Source organism: Scyliorhinus torazame, chromosome 8 (genome assembly GCF_047496885.1).
Source record: "Scyliorhinus torazame isolate Kashiwa2021f chromosome 8, sScyTor2.1, whole genome shotgun sequence".
Taxonomy (NCBI): Eukaryota; Metazoa; Chordata; class Chondrichthyes; order Carcharhiniformes; family Scyliorhinidae; genus Scyliorhinus; species Scyliorhinus torazame.
In genome coordinates, this window is record NC_092714.1 from 155,301,783 (window position 1) to 155,326,648 (window position 24,866).

The following is a 24,866-nucleotide window of genomic DNA, read 5'->3' on the forward strand; positions in this document are numbered from 1 at the left end:
ACTAGAGGATTGGGAAATCTAGGGGGCAACAGAAACTTACTAAAAAAGTTATAAAGAAGAGTGAGATCGATTATGAGAGTAAACTTCCTCAGAATATAAAAACAGATAGTAAAAGTTTCTGCAAGTATATAAAACAAAAAAGAGTGGCTAAGGTAAATATTGGTCTTTTAGAGGATGAGAAGAAAGATTTAATAATGGGAGATGAGGAAATGGCTGAGGAACTGAATAGGTTTTTTTGAGTCGGTCTTCACAGTGGAAGACACAAATAACATGCCAGTGACTGATGGAAATAAGGCTATGACAGGTGAGGACCTTGAGATGATTGTTATCACTAAGGAGGTAGTGATGGGCAAACTAATGGGGCTAAAGGTAGACAGGTCTCCTGGCTCTGATGGAATGCATCCCAGGGTACTAAAAGAGATGGCTAGGGAAATTGCAAATGCACTCGTGATAATTTACCAAAATTCACTAGACTCTGGGGATTGGAAATTAGCAATCATGACACCACTGTTTGAAAAAGGAGGTCGGCAGAGATCGGGTAATTATAGGCCAGTGAGCTTAATTTGGTAGTTGGGATGATGCTGGAATCTATCATCAAGGGAGAAATAGCGAGGCACCTGGATGGAAATTGTCCCTTTGGACAGATGCAGCATGGGTACATAAAGGGCAGGTCGTGCCAAACTAATTTAGTGGAATATTACCAGTGCGGTAGACAACGGGGAGCCAATGGATGTGGTATATCTGGATTTCCAGAAAGCTTTTGACAAGGTGCCACACAAAAGGTTGCTGCATAAGATAATGATGCATGGCATTGTAGCATAGATAGAAGATTGGTTAATTAATAGAAAGCAAAGAGTGGGGATTAATGGGTGTTTCTCTGGTTGGCAATCAGTAGCTCGTGGTGTCCCTCAGGGATCAGTGTTGGGCCCACAATTGTTCACAATTTACATAGATGATTTGGAGTTGGGGACCAAGTGCAATGTGTCCAAGTTTGCAGACGACACTAAGATGAGTGGTAAAGCAAAAACTGTGGGGATACTGGAAGTCTGCAGAGGAACGTGGACATTAAGTGAATGGAATAGGGTCTGGCAGGTGGAATACAATGTTGCCAAATGTGAGGTTATCCATTTTGGTAGGAATAACAGCAAAAGGGATTATTATTTAAATGATAAAATATTAAAACATGCTGCTGTGCAGAGGGACCTGGGTGTCCTCGTGCATGAGTCGCAAAACGTTGGTTTTCAGGTGTAACAGGTAATTAAGAAGCCAAATTGAGTTTTGTCCTTCATTGCTAGAGGGATGGAGTTTAAGACTAGGGAGGTTATGCTGCAACTGTATAAGGTATTAGTGAGGCCACACCTGGAGTATTGTGTTCAGTTTTGGTCTCCTTACCTGAGAAAGGACGTACTGGCGCTGGAGGGTGTGCAGAGGAGATTCACTAGGTTAATCCAAGAGTTGAAGGGGTTGTATTACGAGGAGAGGTTGAGTGGACTGGGACTGTACTCGTTGGAATTTAGAAGGATGCGGGGGGGATCTTATAGAAACATATAAGATTATGAAGGGAATAGATACGATAGATGCGGAGAGGCTGTTTCCACTGGTGGGTGAAAGCAGAACTAGGGGGCATGGCCTCAAAATAAGGGGAAGTAGATTTAGGACTGAGTTTAGGAGGAACTTCTTCACCCAAAGGGTTGTGAATCTATGGAATTCCTTGCCCAGTGAAACAGTTGAGGCTCCTTCATTAAATGTTTTCAAGATAAAGATAGATAGTTTTTTGAAGAATAAAGGAATAAAGGGTTATGGTGTCCGGGCCGGAAAGTGGAGCTGAGTCCACAAAAGATCAGCCATGATCTCATTGAATGGTGGAGCAGGCTCGAAGGGCCAGGTGGCCTACTCCTGCTCCTAGTTCTAATGTTCTTATTAGTTCCATGGGATAGGGTTTCCACATTAAAGAAATGCCCCAAAAGGTACAAGACAGGGCAGCAGACAAGTAAAGAATAGTCATCAGACTTGGAAGCCTCCTGAGCACCGTCTGCTGAGAAAATGGCAGTGGCTCCTGCTGTGCCTTCAGCCACTCCACTGATGGCCGAGATGCTTACAGACATCATGGCGGTGGGACTTGGGATTTTACGGCACGCTGTCTCTGAGGACTGCGTCAGAGCAATGGAAGTGGCCCTAGCCCCCATTCGTACAGCCTTGGCAAAAACAGACCAGACAGTAAAGGCGCAAACAAGGTGCTCAGGGCCAAGGTTGACAATCTGGAGAATCACTTCAGAAGGCAGAACCTGAGAATCAGGGGGCTGCTGGTGGTTCTGGAGGGCCCGAATCCTATAGAATATATGCCGCAGATGTTTGGGGAGATGGTGGGGAGGGTGGAATGGCATCTCCTCCCGGGCTTGATCAGGCTCAGGCAAAAGCCCCGTTCTGATAAACCACCATGTGAGGTTCCATAGTTACCAGGAGAAGAAACAAGTCCTGAGGTGACCGAAGGACTATTGAGACTATAAATGGGAGAGTCATGTCATTAGGCTCTACCATATTGTTAGAGTGGAACTGGTGAGGAGGCGTGCGTTGTTCAACAAGGCCAAGGCCACGTTGTACAGAAGCAAGGTTCGATTTGGTGTGATATACCCTGCACATCTTCGAGTGGCTTATGACACGAGAGCCTATTATTTTGATGCACCAGCAGAGGCAGATGCCTTTATGAAGAAGCATGGACAGGGTATAAATTAATTGCCAATTGTATTTAATGTGAAACTCTGTATGAGGTAGGGCATGTGATTTTTGGGAATTGCTGTGTGTGTGTGGGAGTGGGGGGTGGGTTCTGGGCTAGTTTTCGAGTTTATATTTGGATATGTGTTTTGTATTTTTACTTGTTGATTTACGGTGGGTGGTGTTCTTCTTTCTTTGACTATTAGGATGGGTGGAGGGTTGATTGGCGTTATGGTTATTTGTTCAGTTTTTGCTCTGAGCGGGGGCCGTCCTGCTAGCTATAGAGTTAGCTAATGGGAGCGGGTGGTGGGGGGTAATTGCTGCTCATTACATTAAAGGAATGTTAATGATGAGCTTAGGATTTTTGTGTTTGTTTTGCTTGGGGCTAGGGGTGGCGGGGAGGGTGGGGGCCTTTGTTCGTCTTGTTGCTGTTTGTTTGTCTATTTGGGTATGGTGCTGGTGGGAGGTGGGCTGGAGGGGAGGGTGTAGCCATCTGGGATGGCCACTTACAAAGGAAACATGGATACTTGCAAAGACTCAAGGGAAATATGGCCAATACAGGATTCAGGCAAACCTAGAGCCTAAATGTATATTTGCTAACAGAGAACCAGACAGTATCGAAACTCCTAGCCGATTTACATTCTAATGGCTCATTTTCCCAGGACAAAGGACTGGTACTCAGGTATCAGGTACAATCCCAGACACATTGGCGCCACTCCCTTCACCCAGGAAGCCCAAAAAAGCCAAGGTCAATGACCACTCAGGACACGCCCAGCCATCAAGGCACCCGCCCCTTTATTGGCTCAAATCGGAGGCAGTAATCGAAGCCTGCCGAATTATTGGGTCCAAAGCTAAGGACCGCCCAAAAGAGCGCGAAACCCCAAAGGATAAAGAGAGACATTGCCACGTGTTCGATCTCTTTTGGCCCTGGCACACCGGCATTCTTTGGCCCGGCCTATACCTGAAGCCAACTGCAGCACCACGACCAGAAGCAAGCTCAAGACCAACGATCGCTACCAGACGGAGAAGCCCAGCAGAACCGAAGTTACTTCTCCAGACCCAGCCACTCCAGATCCGAACAAAGGCCTTGTTCCTCTGCCAAAGCCAGGTGCCTGAAGTGAAGTACAGGTTGTTGTAATATTAGGTGTAATTTAGCTTGTAGTGTTTTTATGTTGCATGTGTGAGTTAATCTTGTGTGTAAATAAACCATTATTGAACTTGAGTTAACTGACTGGTTGTTGGGTCTTTGATCAATATCCAGTTGGACCTTGTGGTGATATCATCTGATACCTGCCGACTCTGAAAAGCAATATCATCATTATTAATTGGCAACATTCTTGGTGACGCTGGTGGGATAGTATCCCACTCAGTATTAAAAAGGGCAACATTATTGGCGACCTCTGATGGGACTCGACCTAGAAGGGATTTTGTCACTCCGAGAGAACCCACAAAACGTTGAATTAGAAACCCAATTGGAAAAGTGAAAGAAACCACAAGTGTAAGACCCTTATTGATCAAACCTCCAAGATTCGGAAGTGTGTAGTAATTTGCATGCGTACTAACAGGGATATAAGGTAAACTCATTAGAATTTGTTGCGTAAAACTATCTGGAGTTTTGTGAACCGGAAAATAGCTTAGGCCATACCCGCTGTTTGCATCGCCGCCCTATTCCCCCTGTCCCAAATTTAGAATAGAGAAAAGAGATACCAGTAGAAATGGCAGCAAAGGCAATGGAACGCCTTATGAACCCACATGAACCCGAGGTCGCAGAGACCAACAGAGCAGAGCAGTGTTCCATATGGGAAGAGGAACTAAGATAATACTTAAAGGGGAAAGGATGGCCCCTTTGGTCTGAGTTTTGTTCGAATGAAGAGTCATGTCCTGGTAGTATAGGACAAACTTGGTGGGACAACCTAACCGAGATACACAAGAAGAGTTTAGGGAAAGTTCGTAAGCCGATGGCAATCGTGTCTTGTCTGTCACAGTTGCGAGGCACAGAGAAAGTCGTGAGGATGCTCCGCAGACAGCTTGTTGAGAAAGAGGCGAAGAGTGAGGGAAACGTTAGCAAGTGTGAAAAGGTTTATGAGCAACTCCGAGAGCAGCTAGTGGCAAAAGTCAAGGAGAGGCTGATGTCAAACGAGCACACCAATCTTGTTTAGTCGAAGCAGCTTTCAGACACAATATGATAAGGCCAAGGTACACAATGCGCAGTTTTGGTAAGAGAAGAGACGGAACAGCAGGTAGAACAGTTAAAGAAGCAATGCGCAGTCTTGAAGGCAGCTTTACGAGCACTCCACAGTTCCACAACGGAACAAAGGCAGAGTTCAGTGGACCACGCCAAATGCAGGCAGCAAATTTCAAGGTTACAGTCACTGCTGTCAGTGCAAAATGGTCTCAGAGACACCTTTGGACCAAATTTAGACCAGGAAGATGGCCCCGATTGGCAGGAACTCAATGAAACTGCCTATAGATATGTAGAAGACACCGAAAATCACAATAGAGCCCCCGAAAAGCAAAGCACCAGCACCACCGACTGCACAGGCAGCACACAACCCCATGAATCCAGTCACCACGCAGCGCACGTCACCGATTGACGATGAACCCGATTTTGTGTACACCACCCCATTATCCATCACCCAATTGAGAGATGCCTGCGTCAAAATTGAACCATTCCAACCCACAGCAGACCCGCACCATTTCTTTGAGTAAGTGAGACAACAGACAGTGATGCACGGTCTGGACGAACCGGAGGAAGTGAAACTTATAGTGATGAGTCTTGACCCATCCGTTAGTTCAGCATTACCCGATCCACAGACTGTAGGAGGAGGAAGCCTCCAGGACATGAAGGCAGCTATTTTAGATACAATTGGTTATCACAGAGGAGATCCCGTAGAAGGTCTAAATCGCTGCAGACAAAAGAAGGGAGAGCATCCGACTGCACACGCAGGACGCCTTAGGATAAACTTTGTTTTGTTACCTGTCTGGTAGGTAACATGTGCTACTCAATCCTTGGTTAGTGATGAGGTATTCTGAATCCCGATGAAGAAGATTCAAACTCTTCCAGTAGTAACAAAAGGTTTATTGAGTAACTACAACAATATTTACATGTGTTCTTTACTTTAACTTTGATACTAGTGATAAGGTTAACATGATCTAACTATGGTAACTATACGTAACTCCACTGGCCATCCAAACTAGTCTGCTATTGCCCTGGTCACAGTGCACCAAGAGAGAGAGAGAGACAATGTGGCTGCCTTTCTCTGTTGGTCTGGCCCTCTAGTGATCATGTGGTGCTACTGATGACACATTAACCCTTTGTGTACATGCACACATAGAGATCACCGCACACTTCAAAGTGGTTTGGAGATTTAGTCCGCGCACACTTAAATGTCGAAAACGCAACCAAATGGACCCGTATTTTGGTCTCCCACGCCACGTCAAAAAGCCTGTGCGAATTATGACCCCTCAGATGTCACACATAACGAAGTGTGGGTTCTGAAGAGACTTTCTAGAGTTTGGGAACAATCCCTACATAAAAAGAGCAGGAGAAGGCAGAAGCAAATATGAATCCAGTAAGGACACATCAGGACAAAGGTAGACATGACGGACAGCACCACAGCCCACAGGGATGCTACAATTGTGGACAAAAGGGACATTATGCCCGCAAATGCAATGCCCCCCGAACCAGCAACGGAATCAGCAAGCGAACGTCCCACATAAGAACAATGCCAGGCCTATACTCAGTATTAGCGTCCGCCCAGACAATTCTGCCATAAATAGCACAGTTTGACAGTGTTCGGACTCCCCCAACTTGGGTCTGCGACACACTCTGGGACAAGTCAGGTAGACCAATAGACCCGTAGAGTTCCTTTGGGACACAGGATGGTCCCGCACCACTTTAAACTCCTCCACAATGTTTCACCGAGACAAATGGCCCACTACAGACACTATCACCCTTAGCGGATTTACAGGACATATCCAGCAGGGATATATTACGACCCCCGTAGATATTCAAATCGGAAACGTTAATACCAAGCACCCCGTTGTTTTAGTAGATTTGTCCCGAACAGCAGAACACATTTCAGGGATCGACTTCATGAGTTCACACAACCTTTCCTTTGACCCCGTGAATAAGTGTGTTTGGAAAATGGCTAGAACAGTGAGAGCCCCCCCACGCTCACAGTAGGAGACTACGAACACAGAATCTGCTCAGTAGGCGACTATTGGTTTGATCCGCAAGCCATTAGTACAGATAGGATAATTAGAGAGGTCCTAAGGAAGCACAAAACATCCATCGCCCAGCACAAGCATGACTGTGGAAAGATTCCGGGAACAGTCGCCATTACAGGTCCCGATCCCAAGCCCCAGAAACAATACGGCTTCCCACAGCAAGCCGAGGGAGAAATTGCAAAAGTGATTCAAAGTTTGCTAGACCAAGGTGTAATTCGGCCCGTAGCCTCAACAAACAATGCCCCAATCTGGCCCATAAGGAAACCAGATGGTTCATGGAGACTGACCATTGATTACAGAGAACTCAATAAAGTAACTCCATTAGCAGCCCCCACCGTTGCCACGAGTCCCGAGACAATGCTAAAGCAGGGACTACGGTCAAGGTATTTTACGGTACTGGACATTAGCAATGGCTTCTGGTCCATTCCATTGGATAAGAATTGTCAATACAAATTCACCTTCACGTTCCAAGGACGGCTATATACGTGGACATGCCTTCCGCAAGGTTTCCACAACTCCCCCTTCATTTTCCACCGACAATTAGCAAATGGATTATCCAGATTTTCCCGACCCGAATGCCTCATTCAGTATGTGGACGACTTGCTCCTACAAATTGATTCCAAGGAAGAGCACGTTTCACTTCTTTCCGAACTATTAGGTCTCCTACACTCAATTGGATGTAAAGTCAGCCCGAACAAAGCCCAAATCCTAAAAGAATAGGTCTTTTATTTAGGCACAGTCATCACACACGGAAAAAGAGAGACAGAGCAAAAACAGATTGATTTGATTGTTAAATTGCCCTTGCCCATAATGTCACTGCACTCCGGTCATTTTTAGGACTGGTTGGTTACTGTAGGAACCATATAGACGGTTTCACCACCAAGGCAGCCCCACTTTCCGAGCTCCTAAAAAAGAAGGCCCCTTGGGAATGGCTTCCACATCATACGGATGCCATTGAAGCATTAAAACACGCCCTAGGTACAGCCCCCACTTTGCAGGTACAAGACCCATACTCCCCATATGCCATAGAAGTAGCGACCACCGACCGAACCCTATTTATTGGCCATACTACTCCAAGAAAGGCATGATTGTTTAGGACCCGTAGCCTATGCCTCACGAGTTTTGGACCCAGTGGAGCAAGAATTTTCAGCCTGCGAAAGGCACTTGCTCGCAGTTTTTTGGGCTGTTCAGTACTGCGCATACATCACAGGCCTCAACCCCGTGATGATTTTAACCGAGCATACCCCAACGCAACTACTGTTAGATGGTAGGTTAAAGGACGGTTCAGTTAGCCAGATTAAAGCAACGCGCTGGACCCTACTCTTACAAGGAAGGGACATCACAGTAAAAAGGACAAAAACACACATTTTTAGCAGATAATTTGCAGTATGAAGGAACCCCACATGAGTGTGAAATCATCGCAGCCAGGCACAACACAGGACCCTTTATTCCTAAATCGCTACCCACAAAAGCAGGCATCAGACCGCAGAGAACCCAGCCCACGGATAAATCTTAAAAAATTTATGTAGATGGCTCCTCCACCATTCATAATAAAAAATGGATTACAGGATGCGGTATATATGTGGAAGACGCGCAGGGACGCGCATCAGAGGAGATGTTGCTAAAATTACCAGGACATTTAGGATCGCAGGCAGCCGAGTTAGCAGCCATCGCATACATAGTACAGCACCCAGATTCTTTCCCGAGCCCCGCAGATGTGCATTCGGACAGTTTATATGTCTGTAACAGTTTGACGGAATTCCTGCCCCTGTGGGAATCTAGAGGATTCATATCCGTCGACGGTAAACCCCTACCCTCAGCGCCATTATTGAAGCACATTCTGGAAACAGCTAAAGACCGCAAATATGGCAGAATAAAAGTCAGAAGCCATCATCGTTCGTCCCCACCCAGTAACGTAAAAGCAGACACCCGAGCAAAGGCAGGATCACGACACGGTCACTTTTGGCAACCCCCCCGAGAGTGCCCCAGTACATGCAGTCCAGGTCTCACAGACGAATATCCAAGATTTAGCACAGGCCCAAAAGGCAGACGACACTCTTCAGCAAATTTTAAATGGCAACTTCCCAGCCCCCTACGACAAATTCAAGGACACACTGACGGCACAGGACGGAATTGTATTAAAGAATGGAATTTATGTGGTCCCCACCCAGGACAGGAATCAGATTATTTGTCAATTTCATGACAGACATGGACATCAGGGGATAGAAACCACCATTGCCCACTTAAGACCTTTGTGCTGGTGGTCCGATTTAAAAGCAGACGTCATACATTATATTGAAAATTGTTTAATTTGCTCTCAAAATAATCCAGGAAGATACTCCAGGAAAGGTCAGTTAAGACACACCTGCCCTGTTAATGGCCCACGGACGAATTTACAGTTAGATTATATTGGTCCCCTCCCCCCCCCCCCCCCCCTGCAGAAATTGTTTTAAATATGTGTTGGTGATGATCAACACCTTCACAAAATGGGTGGAAGCATTTCCCTCCAGGACAAACACGGCTAAGGCAACAGCCAAGATTTTAACACAACAAATATTTACACGCTGGGGACTCCCCCGCTGCATTGAATCGGACCAAGGTTCGCATTTTACAGGAAGAGTGATGCAGAACGTTTTGACGATTTTTGGGATAAAACAAAAATTCTATATTGTCTATCACCCACAATCCAGCGGCATTGTGCAACGTATGAACAGAACCTAAAAGCGACTATCAGGAAAATGATGCAACAGCACAACACTACATGGGACACAGTTCTCCCAATTTGCACTTATGTTTATTAGGAACACGGTATCAAGTTCCACAGGTTTCACCCCCCACACCCTTATGACCGGACGACCCATGAAAGGAACAGAATATTTATTAGGACTTTATTAGGACCGCCCTCACCCATGAAAAAGCAGTCCAACAGGTAATGGAAAATATTAAGGCAGCCCAGCTCGCTGCAGCTGTCCGACTAGGTGCGAGGAAAAAGCAGAGTACAGCCTGCATTGATAAAACAGTACACCAAGTAGAGTATACAGTCGGTCAGCAGGTGATGTTTTCCCTATATAACCCCAGTTCATTCCTCTCCCCTAAATTTGCAGGACCCTACTCGATATCAGATAAAGTAAGCCCCTCGGTATATAAAATAACATATCCTAATGGAAAGTCAGGATGGTTTCATATCAACCAACTTAAGGTTTATGGAACCCAGGGCAGCCACTCACACCACGTCTCCCTGGCAATAGCAGACGATTGCGCCCCGCCCACTGACAACCTAGGCCGACCCTGCCCCAGCCAGGACAGCACGTCCACAGAGCCGACCTTGTCCCCGCCCCCAGGAATGACTTTCCACCTTAAACTTGATTCGGACGCTAGCGACAGCACTCCAGACTTACTTGAAATTCATGACCAATGGCACAACCGCCCAGGCCCCAGTCGCTCCAGCCCCAGGAACCCCGACCACGATATGTTTGGCCCCTCATGCCCCCTTTCATTGCCACAACCAGAGCCACTGCCCGACGATAGAAATCTGCCCTTTGCAGCTACCTCCCCTTCTGACCAAAGAATTCCCCATTGGCACCGCGATAACTCTTGTCGATTGGGACGGAACGACGATTCGGATCCCACGACCGCCCACGCAGCCACGTAACGAAAACGCCAGACACGAGTTTGGCAACCGGGAGATGGTGATGACTCAGAGTCTGACTCCCGTTATGGTAACCCTTTTACAACGCTTTTTGAAATGGAACCCTGAGGTGTCCAGATAATGAGAAAAAGGAACCGATTGAGATTTACGGTGTCCTATTTTCTGATGGAGCCTTTCTTTCTCAAGTTTATTGATACACTTTATTCTTCCTGTCTCGAATGTTTAATTAATGTTGCACGTCCACTAAATTTCTTGATACAGTCATGATTATTCGTTTGCACATTCTCGGAGTCCATATGTTACAAACTCTTTCCGCTCGTGTAAGGTCACCCAGGCAGTGGAGTACCGGCACTAATCCCCACCCTGCCTGAGGACCCCCTATGTATTCGGTCAGCCAAACTCGGGTAGTGGAGCAACGACACTGATCACCGCCCCACCCGGGGATTCCCATCACTGATTTGGAAAAGTTTAAAAAACTCTTCACTGTCTCTGGCAGGTCTTTGTTTCCCCTGATCTGTTCTTTTTGCGTGTGGTTTAACGAATGCTCTTTGACACAGTCTCTGCACTCAACTTTGGTTTCCGGCAACCGGAGATGGAGAGGTCACTCTCAATCTTGCTTTTTGAATTGAACAGTTTTTCATTGAAGTGCCTCATCAGCTTCTCTTCGTCCACTCTATCTATGCCTCTCATCATCTTATACACCTCAATTAAGTCACCTCTCATCCTCCTTCGCTCCAATGAGAAAAGCCCTAGCTCCCTCAACCTTTCCTCATAAGACCTACCCTCCAATCCAGGCAGCATCCTGGTAAATCTCCTTTGCACCCTTTCCAATGCTTCCACATCCTTCTTATAATGAGGTGACCAGAACTGCACACAATACTCCAAATGTGGTCTAACCAAGGTCTTGTACAGTTGCAGCATAACCTCACGGCTCTTAAACTCAATCCCCCGTTAATAAATGCTAACACACTATAGGCTTCCTTCACGGCTCTATCCACTTGGGTGGCAACCTTCAGAGATCTATGGACATGAACTCCGAGATCTCTCTGCTCCTCCACATTCTTCAGAACCCTGCCGTTAACCCTGTAATCGGCATTCAAATTTGTCCGACCAAAATGAATCACCTCACACTTATCAGGGTTAAACTCCATCTGCCACTTTTCAGCCCAGCTCTGCATCCTATCAATATCTCTTTGCAGCCTACAATGGCCCTCCACATTATCCACTACTCCACCAATCTTGGTGTCATCAGCAAATTTACTAACCCAACCTTCAACTCCATCATCCAAGTCATTGATAAAAATCACAAATAGCAGAGGACCCAGCACTGATCCCTGTGGTACATCGCTGGTGACTGGGCTCCATGATGAAAATTTACCATCTACCACCACCCTCTGTCTTCTATGTGATAGCCAGTTACTGATCCAATCGGCCAAATTTCCCTCTATGCCATGCCTCCTTACTTTCTGCATGAGCCGGCCATGGGACACCTTATCAAACGCCTTACTAAAATCCATGTATACGACATCAACTGCTCTACCTTCATCTATGTACTTAGTTACCTCCTCAAAGAATACAATCAAAGTGGTGAGGCAAGACTTACCCCTCACAAATCCGTGCTGATGATCCTGGATTAAGCTGTATCATTCCAAATGATCATAAATCCTATCCTTCAGGACCCTTTCCAATAATTTACCTATGACCGAAGTGAGACTAACCGGCCTATAATTCCCAGGGTTATACCTATTCCCTTTCTTGGACAAGGGGACAACATTCACCTCTCTCCAGTCTTCTGGCACTATTCCTGTAGACAGTGAGGACATAAAGATCAAAGCCAAAGGCTCTGCAATCTCATCCCTCGCCTCCCAAAGAATCCTAGGATATATCCCATCAGGCCCAGGGGACTTATCTATCCTCAAGCTTCTCAAAATTTCTAACACATCTTCCTTCCGAATATCTACCTCCTCCAGCCTACCAGTCTATATCGCACCATCCTCCTCAACAACATGGCCCCTCTCCTTTGTGAACACTGAAGAAAAGTATTCATTTAGGGCCTCTCCTATATCTTCAGACTCCATGCGCACATTCCCACTACTGTCCTTGACCGGCCCTAACTTCACCTTGGCCAATCTTTTATTCCTCACATAAGTGTAAAAAGCCTTGGGGTTTTCCTTGATCCTACCCGCCAAGGGCTTCTCATGCCCCCTCCTAGCACTCCTAAGCCCTTTCTTGAGCTCCTTCCTAGCCATCTTGTATCCCTCAAGTGCCCTAACTGAACCTTGTTTTCTCATCCTTACATAAGCCCCCTTCTTCCTCTTGACAAGACATTCAACCTCTTTTGTAAACAATGGTTCCCTCACTCGACCATTTCCTCCCTGCCTGACAGGGACATACATATAAAGGACATACAGTATTTGCTCCTTGAACAAGCTCCACATCTCAACTGTGCATATCCCTGACAGTTCCTGTTTCCATCTTATGCTCCCCAATTCTTGCCTAATCGCATCGTAATTACCCTTCCCCCAGTTATAAACCTTGCCCTGCTGTATGTTCCTATACCTCTCCATTGCTATAGTGAAAGTCACCGAATTGTGGTCACTATCTCCAAAATGCTCTCCCACAACCAAATCTAACACTTGGTCCGGTTCCATTACCCAGTACCAAATCCAATGTGGCCCCGCCTCTTGTCGGTCTATCCACATATTGTGTGAGGAAACCCTCCTGCACATACTGGATAAAAACAGCCCCATCCAAACTATTTGAATTATCGTGGTTCCAATCAATATTTGGAAAGTTAAAGTCACCCATGACAACTACCCTGTGACTACTGCACCTATCCAAAATCTGCATTGCAATCTTTTCCTCCACATCTCTGTTACTGTTTGGGGACCTATAGAAAGTGACCGCTCCTTTCCAATTTCTAACTTCAGCCCACACCACCTCAGTAGACAGATCCTCCTCAAACTGCCTTTCTGCAGCCATTATACTATCCTTGATTAACAATGTTACTCCTCCACCACTTTTACCACCTTCCCTAATCTTACTGAAACATCTAAACCCCGGAACCTCCAACAACCATTCCTGCCCCTGTTCTATTCACGTCTCCGTAATGGCCACAACATCGTACTCCCAGGTACCAATCCATGCTTCAAGCTCACCAACCTTATTCCTGATGCTCCTCGCATTGAAGTAGACACACTTCAAACCACCTTCATGCCTGCAGGTCCACTCTTGTGAACTTGGTAGCTTCCTTAGTACTGCACTACCCTCAACTTCCTGAACTCCAGCAACGCTATCTCCTGGACTACAAATCAGTTTCCAATCCCCCAGCCAAATTAGTTTAAACCCCCCCTCACCCCGAAGAGCTGTAGCAAATTTCCCTCCCAGGATATTGGTGCCCCTCTGGTTCAGGTGTAACCCGTCCTGTTTGTACAGGTCCCACTTTCCCCAGAATGTGCTCTAATTATCCAAGTAACTGAAACCCTCCCTCCTACTCCATCCCTGTAGCCACGTGTTTAACTGCACTCTCTCCTTGTTCCTCACCTCGCTAGCACGTGGCACTGGCAGCAAACCAGAGATGACAACGCGGTCTGTCCTGGCTCTCAGCTTCCACCCTAGCTCCCTGAATTCCTGTTTTACATCCCCGTTCCTTTTCCGACCTATGTTGTTGGTACCGATGTGTACCACGACTTGTGGCTGCTCCCCCTCCCCCTTAAGGATCCTGAAAACACGATCAGAGACGGCACGGACCTTGGCACCCGGGAGGCAACACACCAACCATGAGCCTCTATCGTTGCCACAGAACCGCCTATCTGTACCTCTAACTATAGAGTCTCCAATAACTAATGCTCTCCTGCTCGCTCCCTTTCCCTTCTGAGCCACAGGGACAGACTCAGTGCCAGAGACCGTGGCTTACTTCTGGTAGACCCCCCCCCCCCCTCAACAGTATCCAAAACGGTATACCTGTTATTGAGGGGAACAACCGCAGGGGATCCCTGCACTGACTGCTTCTTCCCCCTCCTTTTAAACATTACCCAGCTATCTTCATTCTTAGGAGTAACTACATCACTGTAGCTTCTATCTATAACTGACTCTGCCTCCCGAATGATCCTCAGTTCATCCAGCTCCAGCTCCAGTTCCCTAACACGGTCTTTGAGGAGCTGGAGATGGGTGCACTTCCCGCAGGTGGACTCAGCAGGGCCACTGACGGTGTCCTTCACCTCGAACATCCTGCAGGAGGAACATTGCACTGCCCTCTCTGCCATCCCTTCCATTTACCCACTTGACAATTACAGAGAGAGGAAAAAAAAAGCTTACCTGATTTTCACACTCCCCACAGGTTAGCAGTGGTGGAATGATGAAATGTTGTAGTGCCCCCTTAGAATTTATAAATGTGTGATGTATTAAAAACTTAGGTAAATGCTCCAATACATAGTACAGAGTACTCAGGTATCAGATACAATTCCAGACACATTGACTCCACTCCCTTCACCCAGGAAGCCCAAACAGCCAAGGTCAATGACCGCTCAGGACACGCCCAGCCATCAAGGCACCCACCCCTTTATTGGCTCAAATCGAAGGCAGTTATTGAAGCCTGCTGAATTATTGGGTCCAAAGCTAAGGACTGCCCAAAAGAGTACAAAACTCCAAAAGGATAAAGGGAGATACTGCCATGTGTTCGATCTCTTTTGACCCTGGCACACCTGCACTCTTGTTGTAGTGTTAGGTATAATTTAGCTTGTAGTGTTTTTATGTTGCATGTGTGAGTTAATCTTGTGTGTAAATAAACTATTATTGAACTTGAACTAACTGACTGGTTGTTGGGTCTTTGATCAATATCCGGTTGAACCTTGTGGTGGTATCATCTGATACCTGGCGACTCTGAAAAGCAATATCATCATTATTAATTGGCAACATTCTTGGTGACGCTGGTGGGATAGTATCCCACTCAGTATTAAAAAGTGCAACAATAGTTAGTTCTGGTGGGGGGGTTTTGCAGCCATCTTGGGTGGGCCCAGTGTCGACACTCTTGAGATAGTTGCTGGCTTTCCCCACGTGACAGAAATGACTGACTATGGATCGGAGGGGTGGGGGGGAACGCGGGGGGGTGGGGCGGTAGACGGCCCCCTGTCCAGCTGGTCAACTGGAATATAATGGGGTTTTAGAGACAGGACCAGCAAGGTGTTTGTGCACCTGATGAGTCTGAATGTTGATGTGGTGTTTTTGCAGGAGACCCATTTGCGGAGCAAGGATCAGACAAGGCTAGGAAAAGGCTGGGTGGGGGCACGTATCCCTTTCGGATTTTCAATTCACCAATAATTCAAATGTTTTCCTGAGATCTTTGGCCTTTGACTGCTCCAATGACTTACAGACACCAGGGGCGGGATTCTCCGACCCCCCGCCGGGTCGGAGAATTGCCGGGGGCTGGCGTGAATCCCGCCCCCGCCGGTTGCCGAATTCTCCGGCACCGGATATTCGGCGGGGGTGGGAATCGCGCCGTGCCGGTTGGCGGGCCCCCCCCCCCGGCGATTCTCCGGCCCGCGATGAGCCGAAGTACCACTGCTGGAATGCCTGTCCCGCCGGCGAGGATCAAACCACCTTTTGAACGGCGGGACAAGGCGGCGCGGGCGGGCTCCGGGGTCCTGGGGGGGGGGACGCGGGGCGATCTGGCCCCGGGGGGTGCCCCCACGGTGGCCTGGCCCGCGATCGGGGCCTTCTGATCCGCGGGCGGGCCTGTGCCGTGGGGGCACTCTTTTCCTTCCGCCTTCGCCATGGTCTCCACTATGGCGGAGGCGGAAGAGACCCCCTCCACTGCGCATGCGCGGGGATGCCGTGAGCGGCCGCTGACACTCCCGCGCATGCGCCGCACGGCAAGGTCAGTTTCGCGCCAGCTGGCGGGGCACCAAAGGCCTTTCCCGCCCGCTGATGGGGCGGAAATAAGTGCGGCGCGGGCCTAACCCCTCAAGGTTAGGGCTCGGCCCCTCAAGATGCGGAGGAGTCCGCACCTTTGGGGCGGCGCGATGCCGGACTGATTCGCGCCGCTTTTGGCGCTGGTCGGCGGAAATCGCGCCGATTGCGGAGAATCCCGCCCCAGATTTGTAAGTAAAACATCAAAACAAACTGTTCTTTTATAATACGAGAAGAGATAAACATGTAACGGAAACAATAGAATAATGGTCTACTAATCTAATTGTTCCCTAAACCCTGTCCCATCCTCCATGCGGGCACACACAAGACAGACACATGGTGGGCGGCACAAAAGGTTCAAAAATAACAGGGATTAAAAGAGCTGAGATGAATCTTTGTTGCTGAGATAGTTTTTGTAGTCGGCGATCTTGAATTCATCAGTTGGTTTGGATCTTTTAGAATCTGCCTTCAATTAGATCTCACTGGTTGCAAGAATTCCTCTGAAGTGTCACTTTCACTTGTACAGGATTCCACCAGATTGACTCCCAGTCTCACTGAGATAGTACTAGAATTAGAATTAACTAGATTTCCAGAATTTACTAGAATTAACCTGAGCGTTTACAGCAAGTTCCATGTTCCGAGGAGTACTGATGGGTTAGACCGTTACCCTTCACCTCAATCGAGGATCTTTATGCTGTTTACCAGTGTCCGTCACGATCAAAACACACAAGGGTCTCTACGAATACAGCCGGCTGCCATTCGGAATATCCTTAGCATGTGCGGTTTTTCAGCACGTGGTGGTCTACGTGGGGACCAAGGACCAGGAGCATTTATGGAACCTCGAAGCAGTGTTTCAGCAATTTTCAGAGTATGGGGTCCGCCTGGGCCGTGCAAAGTGCGTGTTTCACACAAAATAAGTAATCTGACATCGGGTGGACCGAGACAGCCTACACTCAGTCACCGAGAAAGTGAGGGCCATCCAACTGGCCTCCGCCCTGCGACACGCCATGAAGCGTCGCTCTTTTCTTGGGTTGGTCAATTATTACGGAAGATTCATTCCGAGTTTGGCGACCGTCCTGGCCCCCCTTTGCTTGCTCCTCAGGAAGCTCAAGTCTTGGGTGTGGAGCAAAGCTCAGGATGACCCATTTTGAAAAGTAAAAGGGCGGTTGTCCTCTTTGGAGCTGTTAACACATTTCGATCCTTCAAAGCCATTGTTTGCCACATGTGATGCATCGCCATACGGGATTGGAGCAATTGTGTCTCACCGGATGAGCGATGGCCGTGAACGCCCGCTCATCTTTGCCTCCCGGGCGCTGGCTGAGGCTGAGCGTAAGTATGCTCAGATAGAAAAAGACGGTTTGGTGGTCGTATTTGGGGTGAAGAAATACATCTATGGTTGCCATTTCTTTTTCGTCATGGATTACAAGCCGTTTCTGGGCCTCTTCCGCGAAGACAAGGCGATCCCACCAATCGATTCCATGTGGATTCAGCAGTTATTGGGTACTTATTGAGCACCGCCTAGGGTCCCAGATTGCACATGCCGATGCTTTGAGCCGTCTTCCACTGCAGGCCAAGTCCGCAACGCCCCCTCTGGTAGACAAGGTGGTCGCTACCCTGAAATTTATGGACTCCTTGCCCATTACTGCATCATGTATTCGTGACTGGGCACATATGGAGCCCGGCCTTGCCAAGATGCAGTACCTGATGGTAAACGGTGGCCAGCATCGATAGCTACCAGGCGAGTTGAAGGCTTTCTCCTCGAAGTTCTCAGAGCTGACCATAGAAGACAGTATCCTCCAATGGGGATGAGGATTGTCGTTCTGATGAAAGGACTGGAAATTGTGTTAAAGGACCTGTTATATTACCTTTGGTGATTGATGCACGATCAATTACAATTAAAGACGAAGTAGTAACATAACTGAAGGCTTTAATAGACTAGAACTGTTCCCCAGCAGCCTTGGTACAGAATGAGGGCTGCTGGGACGGTACCGGTTCTTATACCCCGCCTGTCAGGGTGGAGCTACATACCAAACAGCCAATAGTAAACTCCTAGGTTTAACCAATGGTCTTCAGCCTCTCGGGTACTGCAATACTGATAATACCACATTCACCCCCTGTTAAAAGAGAGTCCGGCGGGGGTGTTGGCCAGTGGTTACAATTGCATCTAACATGGTATGATCAGATATGGAGGTACCGTGATACCTCCTTATAGGGTTGTCGAGAATATTTACAAGCATGGAAGATATATACATTCAGTGTTCATTTACAGTTACAGTTACACTGAAGCAATCAGTCGGTCGGGTGGCCTGGTTGTCCTCCTGGATCGTCTGAGCTTCGGTGGTGATTCTGGTGGGGGTCTGGGCGTCTGCGACTCCGGGAGCGTGGCTTCGACGTCCATGGCAGCTTCGTCACCCCTCGACGGCGCTGGTGGGGCAAACGTTTCAGTCGAGAGGGGGGCGCCTGTAGGGGGCGTCGGTGGGTGGGAGGGCCTAGGCAGGAGTGGCGGGAGGACTGACCCTCCTGTGAGGTGCTGTGGAGGGGGGGTGGTGGGGGTAATGGATCGGGTGCGCATGGGGTTCCGGCGGGCGCCAGGCCACGAAAGGAGACTGTATCTTGCCGGCCATCAGGGAATGCCACGTAGGCGTACTGGGGGTTAGCGTGCAGCAGGTGGACCCTCTCGACCAATGGGTCCGACTTATGCGCCCGCACGTGCTTCCGGAGCAGGATGGGTCTGGGTGTTGCTAGCCACGTTGGGAGCGAGGTCCCGGAGGAGGACTTCCTGGGGAAGACAAGGAAACGTTCATGAGGTGTCTGGCTGGTAGTTGTACAGCGCAGTGACCGGATGGCGTAGAGGGCCTCCGGGAGGACTTCTTGCCAGCGGGAGACTGGGGGATTCCTGGATCATAGGGCCATTAGAACGGTCTTCCAGACCGTTCCGTTCTCCCTCTCTACCTGCCCATTTCCCCGGTGGTTGTAACTGGTCGTCCTGCTTGAGGCAATGCCCCTGTTGAGCAGGAATTGACGCAGTTCGTCGCTCATAAAGGAGGACCCCCTATCACTGTGTATGTATGCGGGGAAACTGAACAGTGTAAAGATACCCTGCAGGGCCTTGATGACGGTGGTTGCGGTCATGTCGGGGCAGGGTATGGCGAAAGGGTACCGGGAGTACTTGTCAATCACGTTCAGGAAGTACGTGTTGCGGTCGGTGGAGGGGAGGGGGCCTTTGAAGTCCATGCTGAGGCGTTTAAAGGGATGGGAAGCCTTTATCAGGTGTGCCCTCTCTGGCCGGTAGAAGTGCGGTTTGCACTCCGCGCAGATTTGACAGTCCCTGGTGGCTGTCCTGACCGCCTCGATGGAGTAGGGCAGGTTGCGGGTCTTAATGAAGTGGAAAAAGCGAGTGATCCCGGGGTGGCAGAGGTCCTCGTGGAGGGCTCGGAGGCGGTCCACTTGTGCGGTGGCATTTGTGCTGTGGGACAGGGCATCAGGAGGCTCATTTAGCTTCCCATGACGGTACAAGATCTCGTAGTTGTCGGTGGAGAGTTCTATCCTCCACCACAAGATCTTGTTGTTTTTTATCTTGCCCCGCTGTGCATTATCGAACATGAACGTCACCGACCGTTGGTCAGTGAGGAGAGTGAATCTCCTGCCGGCTAGGTAATGCCTCCAATGTGCACAGCTTCCACTATGGCCTGGGCCTCCTTTTCTACTGAGGAGTGGCGAATTTCGGAAGCATGGAGGGTACGGGAGAAGAAGGCCACGGGTCTGCCCGCTTGGTTGAGGGTGGCGGCCAGAGCTACATCGGACGTATTGCTCTCGACCTGGAAGGTCTTTGCAATGTCTGCTTTGATGCGGCTGAAGGTCTGGCGGGTCTCCGTCGACAGTGGGAAGATTGTGGACTGGATTAGGGGTCGGGCTTTGTCTGTGTAGTTAGGGACCTACTGGGCGTAATAGCTGAAAAACCCGAGGCAGCGCTTCATGGCCTTGGGGCAGTGAGGGAGGGGGAACTCCATAAGGGGACGCATTTGATCAGGGTCGGGGCCTATAACTCCATTTCGCACTACATAGCCTAAATGACTAGACGGTCGGTGCTAAATACGCATTTATCCTTATTGTACTTTAAGTTAAGGATTTTCGCGGTCTGGAGAAATTTTCGGAGGTTGGTGCCATGGTCCTGCTGGTCATGGCTGCAGATGCTGACGTTATCAAGATACGGGAACGTTGCGCGTAAGCCGTACCGGTCAACCATTCGGTCCATCTCGCGTTGGAAGACCGAGACCCCGTTAGTGACACCAAAGGGAACCCTTAAAAAATGATAGAGCCGCCCATCTGCCTCGAAGGCAGTGTATTTGCGGTCACTAGTGCGGAGGGGTAGCTGATGGTAGGCGGACTTGAGATCCACCGTGGAGAAGATCTTGGATTGCGCGATCCTGTTTACCAGGTCGGATATGCGGGGGAGAGGGTACGCATCCAGCTGCGTATACCTGTTGATGGTCTGACTGTAGTCAATGACCATCCTATGTTTCTCCCCGATCTTTACCACCACTACTTGAGCTCTCCAGGGCCCCTTAACTCATACTTTATCTTCTCTAAGTACTTCTCTAAGTACTCCCCTTTGTACAGGTCACCCAACTAAGCCGCTACCACCGGTGGCGATGCCGACCGCCACTCCAGCAAAATTCGCCGCCGTGCAATCAGAGAGGCGAAGGCCACGACATTGGCCTTCCTCCTCTCTATGAGCTCCGGCTTCTCTGAAACCCCAAATATTGCCACCAAAGGGTCCAGGTCCATCTTCTCCTCCACTACCCTGGCTAAGACTGCCAGAATCTTCCCAATTTTTCGCAACCCCAAAATCTGTGCACGTGATTCGCTGGCCTCCGCCCACACCTCCCACACTCATCTGCAACCCACTGAAAGAACCCACTCATTCTCGCCCAAGTCATAGGCACCCTGTGCACCACCTTAAATTGTATCAGGCTCATCCTTGCACAAGAGGAGGTCCTGTTTACCCTTCGCAGTGCCTCACTCCATACTCCCCAATTGACCTCCCCTCCCAACTCCGCTTCTCCTTGATCTTCACCACCCGCTCACCTCCCTGCTCCCCCAGTCACTTGTAGGTATCACCAATTCTTCCCTCCCCTTCCACATCGGGAAGCAGCAGTCGCTCCAGCAGGGTGTATCCCAGCAACCTAGGGAACCCCCTCCAAACCTTTTGCGCAAAGTCCCTAACCTGCAGATACCTGAACTCACAACCCCTCGGCAGCTCTACCCTCTCCCTTAGCTCTCCGAACTGGCAAATGCTTCCTCCAAATACAAATCCCTCACCTTGACCAGCCCCACTTCCCTCCACCTCCTGTATACACTATCCATCCTCCCCAGCTCAAACCCATGATTCTCGCACAGCGGCGTTAGCTCCGACATCCCTTCCACCCTAAAATGCCTCCTTAGCTGATTCCATATCTTCACCGTGGACTGCACCACCAGGCTCCCTGAATACCTACTCAAAGCCATTGGCAATGCTGCCGTCACCTTAGCCCTCAAACTAGACCCCTTACAAGATTCCTCCTCTATCCTAACTCACTCTACCCCATCTCCTTCCCACCACCGCCGCATATTGTCCACATTCGCCGCCCAATAATAATGAAGCAAGTTCGGCAATGCCAACCACCCCCTGCTGCCTCTTCCTCTGTAGCAGGGTCCTCCCCACCCTCGGCACCTTCCCCGCCCATACAAAGTCCGAGATGATCGTGTCCACTTTCCGAAAAAGGCTTTTGGTACAAAGATTGGGAGAGCCTGAAAGCTAAACAAGAACCTCGGCAGAATATTCATTTTCACCACTTGGACCCTCCCCGGCAATGTTAAGTGCAGTGTATCCCACCTCTTAAGATCCTCCCTAGCTTCCTCCATCAGCTTCATCAGGTTCCACTTATGGAGCCCCGCCCATTCCCTCACTACCTGAATCCCCAAATACCTAAACCTATCCCTTGCTACCGTAAATGGGATCCCCCTAAATTAGCCCGCTGTCCCAGCTCATTGGATAATGATTAATTAAATAAAGTTTGCACACACTATTGAGCTGTAACTAATAATAAAGTAAGGTTGACTCTGTCTAGCAATAATCTATAATCTAGTAATTACAAATGATGTCCTTGTGTTAACTCGCTCTAATCTAAGCTACTCCACATGCTGTGATCAGTCTTTCTCCTCTGCTAACTCGCCACTAACTACCCAGCATTCCCTGAGAGTTGATATTTATACTGGGAACTGGTGTTGCCCTCTAATGTTTGACTAACACTGAGAAGTAATAATTAACCCTTCACTGGAATACCTATATACATATCATTACAGGACCCTCACAACGGGCAGCCAGGAGTGTCCAAAAGGAAGATGTTGGTGAAAAGCTACATCTGGTGGCTGGGTGTGGACATGAATATCGAGACGTTGGCCCAACAGTGCTCCATCTGTCAGGAGCACCAGAAGCTCCCCACGGCTGCACCTCGACACCCATTCAGGTATGTATCATAGGTCGCCCAGTAAGGCACCGAGCAGAGGGAGAGATTTGGCAGGGATCTACCCTGTATATAATTTTACTGCAAATAGACAAAAGTTTTTATATCTTATTCAGTGTGGACTCCCCATGCTCTTACTAAACACTGTATGCTTGTTTTATTATTTATCACAGTAAATATTTTCTGCCCATAGCATTTTCTTCCCAAATAACCAGGGTTGCTGCTGCTTTAGAAAGTAGTCACATGACTGCTGATTCTGCCCTGCTCATGCTGAGCAGAGGCTGCACACCGTGCTGGCTGACAAGGTCTGCAGACTGACAACAGAGCAGTGTGGGGAGATAGAGCAGAAAGGCCACGTACAGCAGGAGAAATGCCAGCTTCTCAGGGCTGATGTCTTCACAGGATTGAGGAGAGGACGTATACCCAGCTGGGCAGCTGGTGAACAGAGCCACGGTGCCTGAGGGACCCCGATCAATGCAGCTTCATGTCTTGAGAGGTGGGAGTAGTTATCTTGAGCGAAGGAGGTTATCTTGAGCTGTTGAGGTGTCAATAAAAGCTGTTTGAATATTGAAGCAGATTTGCTCTGTGCTCACCAGTGGTCAGGATATAAGTGAGATTGTTTACTATTACAGTAGTGACGGAGAAACATTTTCTGGCTTCTGGATACGTTTAATCCTGTTTTGTTCATGATTATTAATGCCTCGACAGTTAATAAACACACACAATTAGCATCAAGCCGAGTGGCTGGCAATTGAAAGTGATTTTTATTTTGTTTGCAATATTAACCTACAGCCGGCTGAGGCTAATTGGGCTGAAGGTCCAGCTGAGGGACAATGGGCTGATTGGCTGCCTCCTGTACTGGGTGATTCTACCACCGAATAAATGTTCATCACTTGTAGCAGTGGGCGAATGAGGAAGGTGGCCAAAGGAATAGTTGAAGTGTTGAGGGGGGGGGAGAGAAAGCACGGAGGGAGGACTGGGTGGAGGGGAGAGGTTGGGGGTTGATCGTTAGTGTTGCTAATCCTCCAGGATTAGCCTGGAGCCTCCAGCAATTGAAGATCAATCTCTGGAGGACACTGCTGTGTGCGACGCTGGAGAAAAATCACAGTGCTTCAGAGGGACAGGCAGTCGGGGGGCTTGGTATTGCCAAACATGATGGGTTGGATTCTCTGTTCCGCCGCACCAGTTTTCTGGTGCAGCACGCCCCCCTAACAGCAGAATTCTCCGTCCCGGCAGCCAGTACGGGCTTCCCATTTTGGGCAGCCCCACGCCTCGGGCGTGAGTACGCTGCTGGCGCAATGGAGAATTCCGCCAGCGGAGAATCCAGCTCGATATATTATTATTGGGTGGCGAATGCTGAAGGTTCAGGGTTGGTGTGGGGATCCGGAGCCTTTATGGGTGCGGATCAGAGGTGAGCTGGCAAGATGGATACAGAACTGGCTAGGTCATAGAAGGCAGAGAGTAGCAATGGAAGGGTGCTTTTCTGATTGGAGGGCTGTGACCAGTGGTGTTCCACAGCGATCAGTGCTGGGACCTTTGCTGTTTGTAGTATATATAAATGATTTGGAGGAAAATGTAACTGGTCTGATTAGTAAGTTTGCGGATGACACAAAGGTTGGTGGAATTGCGGATAGCGATGAGGACTGTCAGAGGATACAGCAGGATTTAGATCGTTTGGAGGTCCACAGGTCACTGAAAGGGGCAACACAGGTGGAGAAGGTAGTCAAGAAGGCATACGGCATGCTTGCCTTCATTGGCCGGGGCATTGAGTATAAAAATTGGCAAGTCATGTTGCAGCTGTATAGAACCTTAGTTCGGCCACACTTGGAGTATAGTGTTCAACTCTGGTCGCCACACTATCA

The 24,866-nt window shown here is 48.8% G+C and overlaps 1 protein-coding gene across 4 annotated transcripts in view; it reads left to right on the plus strand.

Moving 5' to 3' along the window:
- The first annotated feature begins 23,343 nt into the window (after positions 1-23,343).
- ppef1 (protein phosphatase, EF-hand calcium binding domain 1) overlaps positions 23,344-24,866 on the plus strand; it is a 275,391-nt gene continuing 273,868 nt past the window's right edge. For all 4 annotated transcript variants that reach the window (XM_072514414.1, XM_072514417.1, XM_072514415.1 and 1 more), the window contains exon 1: positions 23,344-23,500. Coding sequence is in view for 1 of the 4 variants with exons in the window: in XM_072514416.1 (XP_072370517.1) it covers positions 23,479-23,500 (22 nt within the window). In the remaining 3 variants the exon portion in view is untranslated. The remainder of the gene's footprint in view (positions 23,501-24,866) is intronic.